General features: G+C 48.6%; 1 protein-coding gene across 2 annotated transcripts in view; it reads right to left on the minus strand.

Moving 5' to 3' along the window:
- Nucleotides 1–1,484: 1,484 nt before the first annotated feature.
- Nucleotides 1,485–19,197, minus strand: part of BACE2 (beta-secretase 2) — an 85,230-nt gene continuing 67,517 nt past the window's right edge. For both annotated transcript variants that reach the window (XM_045084481.1, XM_013061294.2), the window contains one exon: nt 1,485–8,118. In XM_045084481.1, coding sequence (XP_044940416.1) covers nt 7,865–8,118 — 254 coding nt within the window. In that variant the 3' untranslated portion in view covers nt 1,485–7,864. The remainder of the gene's footprint in view (nt 8,119–19,197) is intronic.

The following is a 19,197-nucleotide window of genomic DNA, read 5'->3' on the forward strand; positions in this document are numbered from 1 at the left end:
ATATTTTTAGTAACAGAGTGTACCTGCCAGGGCCGGGTGTGAGGATGGAATGCCTGTCCAGCCCGAATGTCTGGCCAGAATTCCCTCTTCAGTGAACGTTAGCTTCCGTCCTTTTATTTGTAGATATACAAATGTATATTTGTAAATGTGTAAACAGACAAATATGTCCCCCCACATCTTCCCTGGTAGCATTTTTCTTTAAGCATATATCCATTTTAATTTTTAAATATGATTTTCCTTTCGATTCTCAATGTTTATCCTTTCTAAAGACAGCCGCTGAATGGTTGAGTTCATAGGTCAGTCGTTAGACAAAGTGTGGTGTTTCGAATCTGGACCTGCCACTGAATGAGAACCTGGAGAAGTCATGGCACCTCTCTGTGACTCAGTTTCCTTCCAGTGCGGCACCCAAAGAAGACAGGCCAGGGGTTGGAAAGGCACATTTGGGGATCCTCCCCCAAGATTTACTACATATCTAGCCTGCATATCGTGAAGATTCTATCTTAGAGTAGAACGGAGGAGTAAACATGCTTGGATAATTGCTGGGTGTAATTACATGCACACACTCCAAGTTTACCAACAAATGCACACAGAATTTACCAAAAAAAAAAAAAAAAAAAAAAATCACAAATGTCATTCCAGTTTCACAACAGCACCACCTAGTGACAGACGCACAAAACACACCCGCAACGTCACCCGCAGCTCCAGAAAGGCGAAATGATCAAGCGGCGTAGGAAAAAAAAGGCTGAAATCAAATGGTCTTTCTCATTGTTAGAAAGCAAGCACCCTATTCTGTTTCTCCAGGGCTATACGGCCTCACTCCTCATGGTTTGGAATTCCTTCTTATCCGCCTTGTCACCAGACCCGTCTAACCGTGGAGAGAGAAGCCTGTTTGCCAAGGTCTGGGGCCGCTCGCGAGTGACATCTGTCTTCGTGCGTTGTTTCCGCTTTCCCCAAGTTGGCTGCATCCCTCTTGAGAAACTGCCCCCCTCAGCGGGACCCTTCCGATCCGGAAAGGTGTGGCTCAGCACATTGCCTGGCAAGGCCATGGGGGGCAGAGGTTTGCTCTCAGGGGGACGGACCAGGGTCCACTCCCAGGCAGATACTTTCCGGCTGTGCCTTCCTGGGCATGTGTCTATCTGCTGGACTTGGAGGACACCATGTCCTGGCAGGGGGATGGGCGAACAGAGCCCCTCATGGAGCACCCGCCCGGCCCAGGTCAGTTCCCCCCAGGAGGAGGCCGACCCCCTTGCAATCTTTCGACCCCTTAAATGAGTGTATCTATCCCCAGTCTCATCCCACTCCTGAGGGTCCTCACATTGCAAAGCGAGGTGGACCTCACAGACTGGGCTCGGACTCGCCCTATGCTCAGCCTTCTCTCTGATGCTTTCCAGGAACCCCTACGGTGGCCGCGGAGGTGAGCAGCTGACAAGGACACGCCCGACAGTCATCTCAGAAGCGCAACGGGAACAAAAGCATCAAAACAATTCCAAGCCCAACAGGTTGAAAGTATTGTTTATTCAAACAAACCAAACTCCTTTTATTTCCTTTTCAATGGTATACATCTTAAATTCGTGGTGCATACAAGTAGAAAAATAAGATTCTTATAGAAAACTTGAGTTTTGAAGCGCACAACCCCCGGCACAGGGCCATAGTCATGGGGCCACCTCTGAGGCAGGGTGCACGTCCCCTCACCCCAACTGCTGGCCCACACGCTTCCGTGTAGCTCCACATGGCGCGCCGAAACACAGGGGACGCCCAGAAGGGAAACCAGTTAGTTATCTTAAGTCTTTTCAGAAATACAAGTTGCACACAGAAATACATTCTGCAAAGCCCCGAGGCCGAGGGAGCACGGCTTCAGAAGACAAGGTGCGTGAGCTCCCGGCCCGAGCGGACACCCCGCAAGGCAGCAGCGAAGCCACCCTTTTTAAGAACAAAACAGATCCCAGAGTGCAGGCACTGAACATGGGGGTTTCAAGCTTGCGATCTGACTGTGGGAATGAACAGAAATAGCAGGAAATACCTCCCCCTAGATTACAGAAACCCGGCTTTTATCAGCACACGGCCAGTCCCACTTGCTTTGTGTTTCAGACACGCTGATTCCCAAAGTACACGACCCTTGCTCATGTGGCCCCTCACACGTTCCTGGTCATTCCAAGTCCAGACAGGACCGCCAAGCTCACCGTTCAGAATGTGTACCACCTGCCACCCTAGATAACACATGATCTCCAAGGAGAAGGAGAAAAAGCAATCCCAAGTCGTTACCCCTAGCAACAGAGAACACACAATCGTACAAGGAAATAGAATTAAGGAAGTTTATTTTGGGTGATTTTCACTATAGATGAAACAGATCCTTAACCAGCTTTGTTTTTTACCTCGGAAAGATCATCTTTTAATGTTTTCGTAACTTTCATTCAGAAGCATTAACTTCGAAATTGTAAGGCTTTGTAATTTTACTTCGATGGGGAGACAGAAGCAAGCGAAAACCCTGGTTTTATGGGAACTTTTCAGCGGCCTGTACAAACGGCATTTCACAGAGAAAAAGGAAGCCCCACCCTTTGGAGACACCTGCCTTCTCATGGTCTTCTGGTCCGTGCGTGCCCCATGAAAAAAATACATATGTTCCAACCTCAATGAAGAAAATCCTGCGGAAAAACCCCAAAGGAAATGAAGGTTTCCAAGATGCTCAAGGTTTCAATTCTCCCCTTGGTGATGCTATTCTATGAAACTCTTTTATAAACTGATCACGTGCAATTGCATAAGTCATTATTACAAATCTGTATTGGCAAACTACTGTAGGTCTCTAGTACATCTGTGTGCGGCAACATCCACTCTACTGGTTTATCCACTTCTGTTGCTGCACAAATATGTCTCCCTCTGCGAAGGAAGCTGTTCACGTCTCCTCACTGCCCCGTGGGCTCAGGCAAATGCCAATGAGCAAATACTTAGAGGCGAGATGGGGATTTTACTAGCACACCTGTCCTGTGTCCTGAGGTGCTAGCTGGACACAGCCAGGCTTTCTGCTTTGGCAACGGTGCCCAACCAGTACCCGAGGGCATCCCAGGACACGTGAAGGCCTTCAGACTTCGAAGGTCAGGTACCCTGGAGCGGCTCTTGCGGTGCGTGGGCTGGATCTGGATTTATCTGGATCTGTATTGATGGACTGAGGTCATGTGTCCTCATAACACTCAAAATTAATCGCAGGCGACTTGAGGTTTCACAGATGCACTGGTGTCGCAATAGGGTGGACGTTCTCACCAAACCAGGACGTTTCCCCAAGCCCCGCCTGGCTTCACCAGGACACCCAGAGAGCCCACTGAACTGCACATTCTGACCAGGACAGGGGGAGCTCCAGGACGGCAAGGCCTCCGCGAGATGCTGCACGGCCACACTGATGCGAGGCGGGCGGAGGTAGGGGGTGGCTCAGGGGCTGACACTCCTTTCTGCACAAGTGTCTGATGGCAGGTGCTCCCCGAGAAGGGAGGTGGTCAGGAACTGGTCGGATTCTTTCTGAAATCAGTGGGCTGCGGCGGCAGGGTTGAGGGGATGTGGATGTGTCTGCGTTGCTGTGACCTTCAATGCGACTGTCAGATGCTCAGACCCCAAAGGTAACTGCCGACCACCCCCGCTCACTTCAGCCTCTTGATCCTGTCCTGTGGATCCCAGCGCACAAACGTGAACCTGCAGCCTAAGGACCGTGACTTGCTCGGGAGTTCATGCGTCTGCAGTTTTGTTAGAAGGCAGGTGTCTAAATATGGCTGCAAAGCAAGGTTTTCTTCAACAAACTATAATCCTGAGGTTCCTTTGGGAAGTCTTGAAAAGTAGGGGCACAAAAAAATCACTTCCAAGGGTGGAAATGGGTAGCCCAGAACCTCCTGGGATGTCCTCAGTTTACCCAGCCCTTTGAAGTCATCTGCTGATCAAGGGATACAACTTCCTACCCCCCCTACCCCCATTCTAGAACCTTCCAGGTCCCAACCATCCCCTTTCCTATTCCTCGAATGAACCAGTCTTCACCTTGCTGGGGCCAAGTGTAAGGGGCCACATTCTCCCTCGGCCCATGCTGACATCAGACACGACTCCAGCTCGAACACTCTGGACGCGTGGGACTCGTGGCTGTGTGGATCGCCTCACATTTGCAGTCGACGCTGCCACTTCACAGGTAAATCTGAGGGCTCCTGGGATTAATAAAAGCCACTTCCCCAGAACAGCTTCTTCTGCTTTCTTTGACAGCACACTTTGTGTGTCTTCATTCCTTCTCCACTCTCAAAATGTATTTTTCCTGCTGGCCATTTAATTGGTAAAGCGCCATTAAGTCCAAATCTGAAATTCTTAAAACCCACCAGAAATGTACATGGCAGCTGCTGCCGTTGCAGAGTTTCCTTGGCACTAAAAATCTAGTATCTCCTGAATTTTACATTTTACGATGTTTAGTAGTTTTTCCTAAAATAGAAAAAAAATCCGCGGCAAGCGTTTCGTCTGAACAGCTCTGTGATCCGTTCTGATCAGTTTGCAGGACAAAGGCACACCAGGAGCCCACCCAAGGATCTGGTTCCCGCTCATAAGGAAAAGTTGGTGAAACTCAATCATTGTTGGATGAGGCTTTTGGGGGAAGTGATTTATTCCGCGTGACTCGTGTGGCCCTAGGCCAGAACTTAGAACTGAACCACGCTTTGCCATCCACCACACAGGGGCTCGGTAAGAATGTGGCAAATTTTCATTTGCACAGGAACCTATTAAATTATGACAATCTTCTCTCACTTCTTCAGTAAGATAATGCGATCCCTAAATCAGGCCTGCTTGTAGTCCCCAAAGCTCTGAGGAGCTGTTAATGCTGCCTTGCTGGGGATTAGTTTCCTAACTTTGAATTATAACTGACCTCAAGGGATCCCCAACCCAAGACCTCTGCATCTCCGAATGAGTCAGGTAAAATCCTCCCAAACGTTCAGGAGTGGACTGTGTTCCTGGCAAACATTCCCAGAAGTGACATGCCAAGAATATTTAATGCCAGGTACTTATTTTTTGGTTCAGAAGAAATACAGCAGAGTCTACGGGAGACGCCAGACAATCTGGCACCAATCACGGTGGTGTGTTTTAAAACTCCCGGGATGGGGGGCGGGGGGAGAAAAATCAGATGCAGTTGTCATCTTGTTTCTTGCTAGTTTCCATAGTTCCAGCTCCTAAAGACAGGATTTCGTTTGGGGCTTCCAAATAACTTATCAAGGATACAAAGTATCACCCTAGTAAAAAAAAAACATTTTTCAGGAAGAATCCATTTCTTATGGGAGAGTTGACAGCATCTGACAACAGCAAAATGCCGAGAGCACCTTTCAGGAAAGGACCATCGTCCAGCCTTTTCCATGGCTGCAAGGTGAAAACGACCCTCTCAGACGGTTGTTACTTCCTTTCCCGCTCAAAGCAAGCCTCCTTGAAGGTTCTCCAAGCTCAGTATCAATTTACAGAACTCGAGGAGGTGGTTGTCACCAACCAGGGTTTTGACTCCAAGTCCAATTTTCGATAGCAAGGCACGCCAGGAAGATGTCCACCCTGTTCAATTGTCTGTTTCATTCTTGTTGTTAAGTTAGGCTTTTGTAATTTAAGCATTTCCATTAGAATGTCACATCCAGTGACCTCTGAGAAGAAAAGGTGGAGAACTCGGAGAGGAAATGCACAGCATTAGAGTAAGGAGCTTACAATCGGCTGTGCCCTTAACCTGTACTCTGGGAACAGCACCTGCTGATCTACGCAGAAAGGTTTCCAGCTCAGAAACCGAACCCGGGAAACTGGAGAAGACGCCTGTGTGAGGGAATAAGTAGCCAAAGGAACGGGGTGATCTCTGCAACTCCCTCCTTTCTTTCAGGGGCCCGGATTTTCAGAGCACGGCGAAGGTCCGCTCCGTGAAGGATGGCCTTCCCTTCTGTGCAAAGTGGACCATAAAACGGGAACCAATGAAAAAGCCCCTGGAACAAGCGAATTAGACTTCTAGTGATGTCTACACTGAAATGTACTTTGGAGTTACTACCATTCACCTAGCTGAGACCAGGCACGATAAGGAGTACCTGGTAACGGCACCCCCGCCTGTGACCCCATGTCCAGAGGGACTCATACATGCCGCACTCAGACGGTTTCTTGAAGAGGACTCGGAAGGCTCAGGTTCTAAGATACAACTCAAACCTGCTGCTGCTGGAGCATCCACCAGGACACCACACACGTGTGAGTGACCCCACAGTTCTCCAGCCACATATTCCCCAGTATGGACGTGTCCCGGTCCAGTAAGCAGAGCCAATGGCTGAAACACCCATGCGCAGGCTGTCTTGGACATAAATGACGATCCAGCCAGAGGAGACACTCCAGTTAGCCCTTTTAGTGGGGTTCTATCATAGATCCAGCCCATCCCAATAGCGATGCAAAGCGAACATTGAACTTGGCATACAAACGAGAGATGGGATGCTGCCTTTGAACCCGTCTTCTAATTGTATCTGATCAGGGAAGGCTGACTGCACCGAGTTAAGGCTTCTGCTTTTTTTTGGGCGATGAAATTAATTGATCAAATAAATGGTAGTAAGAGGGAGGTACCTCACAGAAGGAGCGTACCGCATACCCACCTCATCACCGAAGACTGAACACGCCACAGGGAGGAAGCGTGTGGGTCAACGGCTCCACAGATGTGCTCGGGCGTCTGTGCTGGAGCCTAGGGGTTTCTGCAAAGGCAAACACAGGGCCTGAAAGCGTGGGAGAAGGTCCTTCAAGCCCTCTGCTCATCTGGTGTCTTCCTTCCCCCGAGAGTCGGTCAGAAGGATGGGCACTGAGCCATTTCCTGCTTTCCCTTGAGCCAGAGATTTGGAAACACACACATCTAGGCTAGTGACGTGGGATCTGCTTTTCTCACCAGAACATCTTTTGTTAATTTTAAGGAAGAGTAAGCATGTGAAATGACGGCCCACTTGGCCACAGGACAGCGCCTGTTATCCTCGCCTGTTGTAAGGAGGATTCTTTTCAGCACGGGCAACGGCTAGGGCCAGGCTGCCCGTAGCCCCAGCTGGGCACAGCGCCCTGGGCACCGGCTAGGGCCAGGCTGCCCGTAGCCCCAGCTGGGCGCAGCGCCCTGGGCAAAGTCTCCACAGAGGTAGCTTTTTCTCTTTATACCAACAAGACTACAGAAGCACTGAATACGAAAGTGTAGGTTTCCTTCCCACTCTACCACGATGGACAAAGGCTTTCCTCTTCAGAAGAGGCTGGTGAAGACCGCTGAGTGATGTTCCCCTCCGAGAAAGTTCTGGCTCTCACTCAGAGCACAGAGAGGCTCAGACAAGGGCTCTGTTTCCGGGTCAGAAGCAGGCAGGATGGTGAGATCGTCAGGCCCCGGGCTGGTTCTCTTGCCACCATATCGCAAACCTCTTGTATTCTTGGACCCAGGTGCAAAATACCCTTAAATGTGATTAATATGAAAAGCTTCCCATCAGCTAAGAGCAGTTATGGACCATGAGAACTCACAGCTCCAGAGACAGAGGAAGAGGAGAACCAGCCAAAAGCTTTCCCCCTCTTTTTTTTTTTGTTTTTGTTTTTGATGGCACACCTCGACAGTCTGGCACAATCAGTCCCATAAATCCTGAAGCCCAATTCACTCTGTTTTGGTTTAGAATGAGGTGGTTTTTATTATAATTTTTCTTGGAAGTGAGGGAGAAGAAGGAAGCTTTAAGATCAAGAATCAGAATACAGTGAATCTGGAAGGCATCTGGGAGCAGAACAGATTTGAGACTAGTGGACCAGGAAGACACTCTGCCTCATGACCTCGCCTGCTCCACGGGTAACGGAATTCTCTTTGCCAAGAGTTCAAGGTCGCTCGAGCTCGGGTTCCGCTCGCTCTTCATTTCCAGCGATGCCGGACGAGCGAGGACTCGTCATTGACCACCTCGGGGTCGCGGGGCAGGTGCCGACACCGAAAGGGAAGGAGCAGCAGGACGATGAGGGTGAGAAGGATGATCCCACACACGCTCATGAGCGCGTAGGACACGATCCACAGGATGGGCTCATTCAGAGGCAGAGCGGGGACGCAGTTGCTGGCGATGTCATCTGTCGAGAAAGGCCCAGAGATCTCAGACACCGGAGCACCTGCAATTTCTGAGGAGACAGAAAGGGGAGAACCCACAGCTATGAGGTGAGCAGTCCGTCCGCACCCTTTGGCAAAAGAGAGAAGCACTTGTGTTAGGAAACGTGCTGCACCAATCCCAGGATGTCCCCGCCGTCGTCAACCTGACTTGACGCGCTCCGGTGACGACTGTCCTCTCAGTCTGACCCACACTCTGAAGGGGCTCCGGGACTACCCGACCAGACCAGGAGACTCTTCCCCAGCCCCTTGCTCATCCCGTGTCCCACTGACAGTGTAGGGAGAACCCGGAATCAGGAGGGGTACGTTCCCCGGCCACCCGGGATCAAAGGGACACACAGCTACAATTCGCCGGACGTCCGGTGCTCACGGGTCCTGGCAGAACAGTGTTCTCAGGGAAGGAGGCGAGAGGATTTCTTAAGGCAGGTTCGGGGACTCCCAGTCTTCATTTCTCTCCAGCGGGTGTATCTGCTCTTCTCAGAAGTACAGACTTTACCTGGCATTTGACGTTTCACTTGCAAAAAGAAAAAAGCATTGTTCCCCGCCTCACCCATGCTTAATCCCCATAATGAACATTTAGGCATGAAAAAGCAATGTTGCTGTGCATTTCCTATCTCTGTCACTAAAGGCTCCAGACCCTAATGCCTGCCAAATAACACCCTTTCTCTTTCTTTCTTTCTTTCTTCTTCTTTTTTTTTTTTTACTGAAGACAGAAAGACTCAAAATAACAATGGAACAATGGTTTTAACAGAACGGGTTAAAATGAGGGAAAGACACAACATTTTCTTGCTAATGTAGATTCTGTTTGCATGGATTCGGGGCTCTTCTGCAGGAGCTGGACGAGTCCAGCAATGCCCCAGGGCCTGGCCTGCACCGAGGATGCACCAGGGCCTGCCTGCACCCAGGGACGGGAGAGGATGGTCTTGGGTCCATTGGGAGCCCAGATGACCAGGACCAAAGCCACCACTTAAAACACACACTCATTGGCCATTTATATAATGTCTGTTACAATTTCTTTTTCTCCTGCTTTGCAGGGATCCTCTATATGGTAGAACCTGAAGTGGCAAACGCCCTTCCACCGTAGGTCATCTGTCTCGTTAAAAACTCACCTGCTCTGTGGATAGAGAAGCTTTAAGGCATACCCTAATGTGGGGGAGGCGTGCTCGGTGCAAAGACCCTGACACTGCCGAGCAACAGGCCAAGAGCATCACTGGAAACCATTTCTTCTTCCAGACCAAATGGAGGAAGAGGGGCCAGATTCACCCCTGACCTGAGACAACTAAAATACTGGGCAAAACACACGAGGAAACAAAGTCTCTGAAGATACTGCCAATAGAGCAAGGAGCACGACGTCCTGCGAGAGGGGAGGACAGAGGAAGGAAGCCCACAGTGGCCTTGAGGACATTTCTGGGTTTGGCGCAGGCTGGGGCACATGGGCAGAGGTGGGCAGCCTCCTGGGCCGGAAGGACAGGGCAAGGCTGGGAGGCAGGGCAGGGCTAAGGCTGGGACAGGGCTGGCGCTAGGACTAGGGCTGGGGGACAAGGCTGGAGACAGGGCTGGGGGGCAGGGCTATGGAGGTCAAGGCTGGGAAACAGGGTAGGGCTGGAGGGTAGGGCTAGGCCTGGGGGGCGAGGCTGGGAGATTGGGCTGGGGGCTCCTGGAGTTCGAAGGCACAATGTAGGGCAGAAATTCCACGCATCCCAAGGGCAAGGCTGAGTGCTGACCACAAACGAATGGAGGCTGGTCAAAGGACCACTGGGAAAGATTAGAAAGAACAGAGCTCGGAGCTCCCTGGCTGAGAACATTACCCACGGCCAACTGCTTCCTGTTTACTCTGCTTCCCTGAGTGGAAAAAAGTAAAAACAAAACCAAAAACACCCTAGCAGGAATTCACAGGGCATCCGTTAGAGTTTTAAGGGTCTCTCCTCCGTCCTGGTGGGGGCGGGGGTGGGGGGCGGGGGGAGGAACCGCACAGGGCACACGGCTCTGATCTCATCTAAAGCTTCCGAGCAAGACAGGCAGGACTCGAAGTAACCTAAACGTGACCCAGGACACAGCTCAAGAGCACCAGCAAGAAGACGAAAGTGTTAAGCACCCTTGTGGCTACCTGGACCCAATTTCAATGTGCTGGGGGTTAAATTACCAACGGGCGATTCTCCCACACCAGCAGCCTATGCAGGAATTCAACTCACTCCTGACACTCTCTACCCCAAAACAGCATCAGATCCCACAGGTGAAGTCCTACCCGCCTGCCCCTCCCCCACTACTTCCGATGAGAGTTAAAAGCCCAGGATGTTGTCACCTGTGCTTCTGACCACCCCCCCCACCCCACCCCCCACCCCCCGTTTTGCACCAAAGATATCTCAAGAATTCTTTCTGGGTCATTAGCTCTGGACCTCACCCCACCAAACCTCACTTGTATCTAAAATTTCCTCAGAGGTACCGACCACTCCCTGACCTCGAGTTTGACTAATTTGCAGGAGCGGTTCAGGGAACTCAGAGAACTCACTAGATTACTGGTTTATTACAAAAGCCTGTAACTCAGGAGCAGCCAGATGAAGAGATGCCCAGGGCGAGGTCTGGGAAAGAGGGGGCGCTTCCGTGCCCTCCAGGTCCCCTGTGTTCACCAGCCTGGACGCGCTCCAAACCCTCTCCTTTTGGGTTTTTATGGTGGTGTCATTGCACAGACAGGACAGATGAAATCACTGACCCCTGGAGACTGCTTCAACCTACAGACATGCCAGGTCTGGGGGGCGGAGTGAAAGTTCCCCCGGGAGTCATTGGGAGTCGTAGGGCAGCCCCACCCTTGGAGGCTTTCCAAAGTCCTTATTAACATAACAAAAGACACATAATGAAAGACGTCTTATCCCTTAGGAAATTCCAGGAGCTGGGTGCCAGAAATGGAGACAAATACCAAATACATATTTCTTATAAATCGTAATGTCCCAAGCACCCTGCAAGGTGAAGTTCAGTGTCTGGCATCCAATAGAAAAATGCCCAAGTATGCAAAGACGCAGGAAAACAAAATTTGTGACTCACACAGAAGTAGAAAAACACAATTCACGCATGGCAAGGGGGGAAAACATCGATCCTTTGCAGCTTGGCGAGAAGTGACACAGATGGTAGTATTAGTAGACTGGCTACGAAGTAACAGTTACTGTGACTGCATTCCACTCGGGACGCTGGAGGGAACATCAGACGTGAGAAGCAGGGACACAGGAGCTATAATCAAGACCTAAGTCAAATTTCTAGAGATAATAACTACCGGACGTGAGACAAGAAATACACTGCATGGGATTAATAGAATATATGTCTGCAGGGAAAAAAAAAAAAAGGCCTAGTGAACTTGTAAACATAGCAGAAACTATCCAGGAAACAGAACAAAATCCTGAAACCATAAAGGGAGAATATCAGTAAACTGTGGGGCCACGTGAAGGAAACGCGGTATCCATGTAGTTAGGGGCCCCGAGAGGAGGGACAGGAGGCACAAAGCACCGGAAAAAATAATCACCGAATCCTTCCCAAACTTGAGGGCAACAGTGAGCTCACAGATCCCAGAGGCTCCAAGATCCCCAAGCCTAAGAACGATGAAGTAGCTGACACCAGTGAGCCGCCGAAAAGCAGTGATAACGAGAGAGTCATGAAAACTCGGAGGATAAAAGCAAAACGAAATATTCTGTACAAAGGAATGAAAAGAGTGAGAGCTAATTTCATCTCAGAAATGACTGCGGAGTACGGGCAAGGAAAACCCGGTCAACTCAGCATCGTGTACCAAGCAGGAGTGTCCTTCAGGGTGAAGATCAGGATGTTTTCAGACACACACAAGCTGGAGGGATTCCTCCCGAGAAGAGCCACACGCACTAGAGCATTATCCAGCCTTAGAGAAGAACATCCCGCCGTGTGCGATGGACACGGACAAACCTGGAGGACACGGCGCCAAGTGAGATAAGCCAGAGGGAGAAAGACAAACCCTGCGGGGTCTCACTCGTACGCAGCATCTCAGAGTCCAAACTCAGCCGCAGAGAGCAGAGCAGTGGGGGAGGGGGGGGGGCGAAAGAAAGGGAACAAGACAGTGGGGCCCACGTAAGCGGCCGGGTATCCGCTGGCGGTCATTATTGTACCATACTGACATACAGTAAAACCTCATACGTAAATAAAAAACTTAACCTACATATTTTTATATGTAGTTAAAAAAAAAACACAACACTTCACCTACATATCTTAAATGTATGTAGCTCTTACGTGTCAATTAGACCTCAATGAAGCTGAAAAAAAGAAGGGAATCATCACAGTCCACTTGCACTAAAACTACCCCAACAGACGACCTTCGATCGGATCAGTGCTGTCGCCGGAAATCGGGACCCACACAAAGGAGGGGTGCGCATCAGACGTGGTGTCTACCTGGGCAATGGTCACATCTGCACTTTTCACTTTAAATACTTAGGAAGATAACTGGTTCAGGGCAAAAATGGCACTGGTGTCGGGGGCGGTTTAGAACACGTGTGTAGCTTACAGGCATGCCAGCAAGACCGCCAGGGGCGACAGAAAGGAGCGCACGGGCCCCAGAACTTCTCCTGCTGTGCCCGGCGGCAGGGAGCGTCCCTCAAAGGCGCACCCTACAAATCCCCCAGCAACCGCCGCGCGGACACAGAGCTCTGGCCGACATAAAGAAAAATAAAAATAATCCAAAAGGAGGCAGAAAAGGGGGACAAGAGACAAAGAGAACGTGGGGCTGCGGACAGGAGGAAGGGCCGTCGCGTCAATCATCACATGAAGCCGGATCCACATGGGGGTGGGGGTGCTCAGCCGACTTTTTCTGGAAAAGGATCAGAAAGTAACGTGTTAAGGCTTTGTGAGCCATGGAGGATTTTTGTCACATTCTTTTCGGATTTTTTCACACCCCTTTAAAAATGTAAAACCATTTTTACAGGCCGTACCCAAAAAAAAAAAAAAAAAAAGACAAGGCAGGCCAGATTTGGCCTGCAGGCTGTTATCTGCCAATCTCTGGTCTAAACACCCAGAAGAAAAAGCAGAGATGGTCGAATTAAGATAAAAAGCAAGACCCTACTGTTTGCTCCCCACGCGAAGCCCCCTTAAAATGGAAATACTCAAATTCCTTAAAAGTCACAGGTTGGAAAAAGAGGTATTGAGCTAATGCTAATCAAAAGTAACGCAGAGAGAGGAGCCGAGAGAGAGAGGAGCCTGGTGGCTCCCTCGGTTGGGCGTCTGCCTTCAGCTCAGGTCAGGATCCCGAGGTCATGGGATCGAGCCCCATGTGGGGCTCCCTGCTCTGTGGGGAGCCTGCTTCTCCCTCTCTGTCAGCCCCTCCCCCTCATTCATGCTCTCTCTCTCAAAATATATACATAAAATCTTTAAAAAAAAAAAACCCAACTATACTTTGATTTAAAAAAAAAAAAGGAAGAAATACAGAGCGGTGACATTAACCTCAGGTGTTACAGCAAACAGGATGACTGGGGTGGTGACAGCATTGCAAAACCGAAAGGCTCAACGTGAACACAGCACAGACAACACCGAACATTGTGCACCTTGTAAGAGTTCTGAGAAGGAAGAAACAAGCAGGATGAAGCCGCAGCAGTTTATGAAAACTCACAGAGACAGAGACTTCGGCAGCCCCATCCTCTGTGCAAGCAAATGGTTAGGAGTGAGGCGAGGGCAGAGCCCACCTGAACAGTGTCCCCACCAGCGCCACCTCACGGCCAAGCGCAGAACGCCCCGCCCACACCACCCAACATACATTGCTTTCAGGAGGATATTTACCAATATAGACCACATTCTGGGCCATAAGAACAAACAGCGAGAAATTTAGAAGAATTCAGCTGATCGATCCTCTGTTCTCTGACCCCAGTGGAATCCAGTCAGAAGTCAGGGACAGAGGGAGGGTCTGTGCTGTGGGCAAAGTCACCCAAAGGGACCCGGAGCTTTTCTGAGTCTCATTCATACCTAAAAATTCAGCAACCTGGTCCCCCAGTAACACAGACTGTCCACTTTATACCAATTACATCTCAATGAAACTGTTTAAAATAAAAGGGGGTGGGGTGCTGGGGGTGGCTCAGGTCATGATCCCAGGGTCCTGGGATGGAAAACCCTATCAGGCTCCCTGCTCAGCGGGAAGCCCGCTTCTCCCTCTCCCCCTCCCCCCACTTGTTTTCCTTCTCTTCCTGTGTTCCCGTCAAATAAATAAAATCTTAAAAAAAAATAACATAACTCCTGGAGGCTATTTTCTAGGAATGCGTTCACTGGATAATCTGTACACTTATTTACACATCTTACTAATAGATTCCAATTTTTTATACTGGAATTATTTATGAGGCCATCCTACGCATGGGTTAAGAGCACAGACCCTGGGCTCAGGCTGCTGGGGTTCAAGTCCTCGTGCCCACTTTCTAAGCTGTGTCATCTTGACCAACTGACTTCACTTCTTTGCCCCTCAGTTTGCGTATCTTGTTGAACAGATCACGGGATCACCGAGTCAACCAACGGTCCTTCAGCACAGTGCTGGGGTGAGGTCCCTGCTTCCTCAGTAGCTCTTGTTAATGTACTGTTATCTTAAATCTCTTATCAATGTCTTGGATTACAATTAATTGCATTGTCTCTGTCTTATCTCCCAGAAGATCTGACCCAGGCAGATAAAAACATCTGAGGAAGACACATGAATTTGCCAGCTATAAAAATTACCCTGATTGGGTCTTCTCTGCCATGGTATGCAAAATCAAGTGAACCAACTCCCCAGACCAACAATTTGGTTCTAAGCTGCCTTCTGAGTCACTGTGGTTCTGTGGTTCACATGGGAGAGTGTTCTGGAGTCTACGGGACCGGTGTCCTGGGCTCGGGGCCATTTTGTTCTGCAACTACATGAAACCACTTAGCACCCCGAGTCCTCAGTGTTCTTTTCTATCAAGGGAGGAATGAGGACTAATGATCCATGTCTCTGGGGGCTCTGGCTTTGGCATCTTTTTTTTTTTTTTTTAAGATTTTATTTATTTATTTGACAGAGTGAGAGAGCACAAGCAGGGGAGCAGCAGAGGGAGAGGGAGAAGCAGGCTCCCCACTGAGAAGGGAGCCTGAGGTGGGACTCCAACCCAGGCCCCCCAGGATCATGACCTGAGCGGGAGGCAGATGCTTCACCTACAAAGTCCCCCAGGCACCGACTGCTGCCTCTTTCGATTGGATTCGAAGGAGAAGGAGACGGCAGAGGCTTATCTCGGCAGCTCTGCTCTTAGCAGCTAACTTGCCTATTTTTAAACACGAATATGTACCAGATGATCTACTTTGAACCTGCAGCAAGGGAAATTCACAGAGAAGTGACTGCCACGATCCATGAGGAGTCTCAAGTTGTAAAAGCTTCAATCTACACAGCTCTTGGGTGCTAAATGTCTCGATCTATAAAAAGAGATATGTGGTATTTCAGAAGCTTTGGATACATTAAGAGAGAGCTGTCACTCTTCGCACTCTATTATCTTCCCAGCTCGCAGATGCTTGGCCCGGGGCAGCATGGAGGTGGCCGCAGGGGCTCCAGCCTCTAACACCTGCTCCTGGCACAGGACATTCTCTACCCACAGCTCCAGGTCAGCGAGCGCCCCAGCACCCAGGGGGCCACCAACCTTACTTACCAGGCTCTGATCTGAGACCGGAATAGTGACTCTTCGCAGGGGTTGGGGGTGAGGGGAGGAGAGGCAGGGCAGCATAAGAGAAGCATCTGTGCATCTTTCTCCAAAATAACCATCACCCTGCCGCCCACCGCCATCCTCATACACCCTGCCCGGCTGGTAAAGGAGGGGAGGGCGCGGGCCAGTGTATTCAGGACAGCTCCCGGGGGAAGAGCCTTCCAAGAGCTTGCATGCACTACTCCCCTTCCTGCCGAGTCCCAGGCCCTACAGAAAAGCCTAATCCTCTAGCTAAGTGTTGTCTGACAAACACCAATTATTATGAAAAGCAAATAAAAGATACCAAGAGAAAAGGGAAGTTCCCAAAGGTCTGGGCTTCGCCAAGTGCTAGTTGGCAGCGAGGTAGAATTTCCTCCTACTGTAACACATAGAAAAGATGATAATCTTGTATTTTTAAATATGTAGATGAGCCTAGAAATAGGCCCTAGAACTGGGGATCCGATGCCCACGGAGGGACAGGCGGGAGGGGCTGGAGGGGGGCGGGCAGAAGACTTGACCCCAGCACCATGGAGATGGGTGACAGAGCCCGGTTCCCTGGCGGAGGGCACCGGGAAAATTCTGCTAACCAGGAAGCCGGACTCTGCCTGAAGTCGGAGGAGGGGAGAGAGCAAGGCAAGAAAGACTCTTCGGGAGGAACAGTCTCCCGGCCCCCACCTCGAGCAAGACAGGCATCAACATTTACACAGCTTGCTGTAAAAATCCCCAAAGTTCTCACTGCTTCACACTCAGCAGAAACAAATGCAAAGTTGCTTTAGAACAACATTTGTACAACCCAAGGTGCACTGAACTCTCTCCAAAGGAAGGGGAAAAAAACCCATTCCCACTAAAGATAAGCTCACAACAAAAAGCTGCAAACCAAGTGAGAAGAAAATCCACCACTGGGAGAACAGTCCAGAGCCCCAAACACAAAGAGATTAGCTTTCCATAAATGATAGGAAAACAGCACACAATGCTTGAGATTATGTAAGAGCTGTGTTTACAGTGATTAAAAACCTCACAAAAATACTAACAAGATTTTTTTTTTTAAACAGGCTGATTTAAAAGTCCACAAGGGAAAATAAAATTAAGAACAACAGGGAGATTTTGAATAAAGAAGAATAATGGACAGAAACTACCACTGTGGGATGTATCACTTGAACAGGAAATCTAAAGATAAATATTTCCAAATATTTACTGGAATTTGGTATACTGTAACTGTGGAATTTCAGATCAGTGAAGAAAATGTGGATTATCTGAAAAATGTTATAGGAACAATGGGGTAGTCATCTTGGGGGAAAAAAGGTTATCCATACAGACTACATCACGGTAAATCAAATATCAAAGTACTTGCACAAATCACAAAACAATTTCAGTAAAGGTCATTTAAAATGTGACTTCAAACCTAAAAGCCTTAAGACAAAAGACGAATATATTTAAAAACATAAAAGCACTTTCACAATAAAATTCATGATCAGCAAAGTAAATTTTTAAATAATGTATAAATAAAACATGAATTATAGGTTTTTTCTCTAAATGGTTAATTACTCCATTACATGAAGGTTCTACAAATCAATATAAAAAACTAAAAACCAAGGGACGCCTGGGTGGCTCAGTCAGTTAAGCCTCTGCCTTCAGCTCAGGTCATGATCCCAAAGTCATGGGGTTGAGCCCTACATCAGGCTCCCTGCTCAGTGGAGAGCTTGTTTCTCCCTCTGCCTGCTGCTCTGCCTACTTGTGCACTCTCTCTCTTTGTGTCAAATGAATAAATAAAATCTTAAAAAAAACCCTAAAAACCCAATAGAAAATAATAAGGTGAAGATATCATGAGCACATAGTTCGCAGAGAATGAAAAAAATACCCTTAGACACATGAAAATAAACTCAACCTCACACATATAAAGTAATGAAGTTAAAAACTACACAGATCATTGTTCCCACCTATCAGGTTGGCAAAATTTCCCAAAGCGTTGACAACAACTTGTTGGCGATGCTGATTGCGAAGTCAGGCCATTGTGCACGGTGCTAGAGACCTGGTACAACCAGGTATAAAGAGGACAGCCTCCTTGAAAGGCAAAGTGACATTACCCATCAAGATTCCAAATGCTTGGGGTGCCTGGTGGAGGGGGGAGGGGGCTCAGTCGTTAAGCAGTCAGTTAAGTGTCTGCCTTTGGCCAGGTCAGGATCCTGGGGTCCTGGAATCAAGTCCCACATTCAGAGTCCCTGCTCAGTGAGGAACCTGCTTCTCCCTCTGCCTCTGCCCCTCCTCCACGCTTGTGTGCTCACACTCTCCGACAAATAAATAAACAAATAAGTAAATTCTTTTAAAAAAATTCCATATGCAGTTAAACTATGATCCAAAAATTGGGGCAAAATGAAATGAAATTTGGAAGAGATCCTCAAGCACATCGTTCAGCGTAAGGAAAATTGCTGTGTCGTCATTTGTTTACCCCATCTCCTTCCATACACTTTGGGCTCTTTTTAGTTTGATAAAAATGGTGGTTTTATGTAACGATGTAATTACTGAATGAAGTAGTACTTTACTTCATTTTATGAATAAAGCTGCTTCTGGTCAAGTCTTTGGGTAGACACACACTTTCGTCTCCCCACTGCAGATACCTAAGAGGGAGGTTGCTGAGTCACAGACTAGGAATATGTTTAACATTAGTAGAAAATGTCAGTCTGTTTTCCCACTCAGACCAAACAATTTCAGCAAACTGAGAATCCCTTAACTGGGGATTCAAAGGGAAGTTCACAGACCTGCCCCTGCCTCACACTATGTATCTGCTTTCATAGACAATCCCAGCAACACTGACAGCTATTTTTTTAAAAGGAGAATTCAGGGGCACCTGGGTGGCTCAGTGGGTTAAGCCTCTGCCTTCAGCTCAGGTCACGGTCTCAGGGTCCTGGGATCGAGCCCCACATCAGACTCTCTGTTCAGCAGAGAGACCTTGTCATCTCTCTCTCTGTCAAATAAATAAATAAAATATTTTTTAAAAAAATAAAAGGAGAATTCAGTGAGGTGGCTGGATAGAAGATTAATATACAAAAAGCCCCTGCATGCCTATATACCAAACAATCAAATGCAGTTTAAAACAATCTCGCTTACAATCTCAGTAACATTAAGAGCTAACAGGCATCTAAGAGGAAGTATATGTGTAAGACCCTCTTGGAGAAAACCACAAAGTGGCTGCAGGACAGAAAAGACCCAAACAAATGAGAATTCGTACATTCACGGGGGGAAGACCTGTATAATAAAGACTTGATTTATTTTCAAGTTAACCTGCAAATCCAGTGCAGTTGCAATCAAAACCCCGTTAGAGTTCTGAGATCTTGACAAGTTGAATAGAAGGGCGAACGTAGCCAAGAGCATCTGAAGGAGAATAAGGAGAAGAGCGGAGCCCTTGCCGGATATTAAGTCTTACTGTAACTA

This window comes from Mustela putorius, unplaced genomic scaffold (genome assembly GCF_011764305.1).
Source record: "Mustela putorius furo isolate JIRA1106 unplaced genomic scaffold, ASM1176430v1.1 tig00000765_pilon_pilon_pilon, whole genome shotgun sequence".
NCBI lineage: Eukaryota > Metazoa > Chordata > Mammalia > Carnivora > Mustelidae > Mustela > Mustela putorius.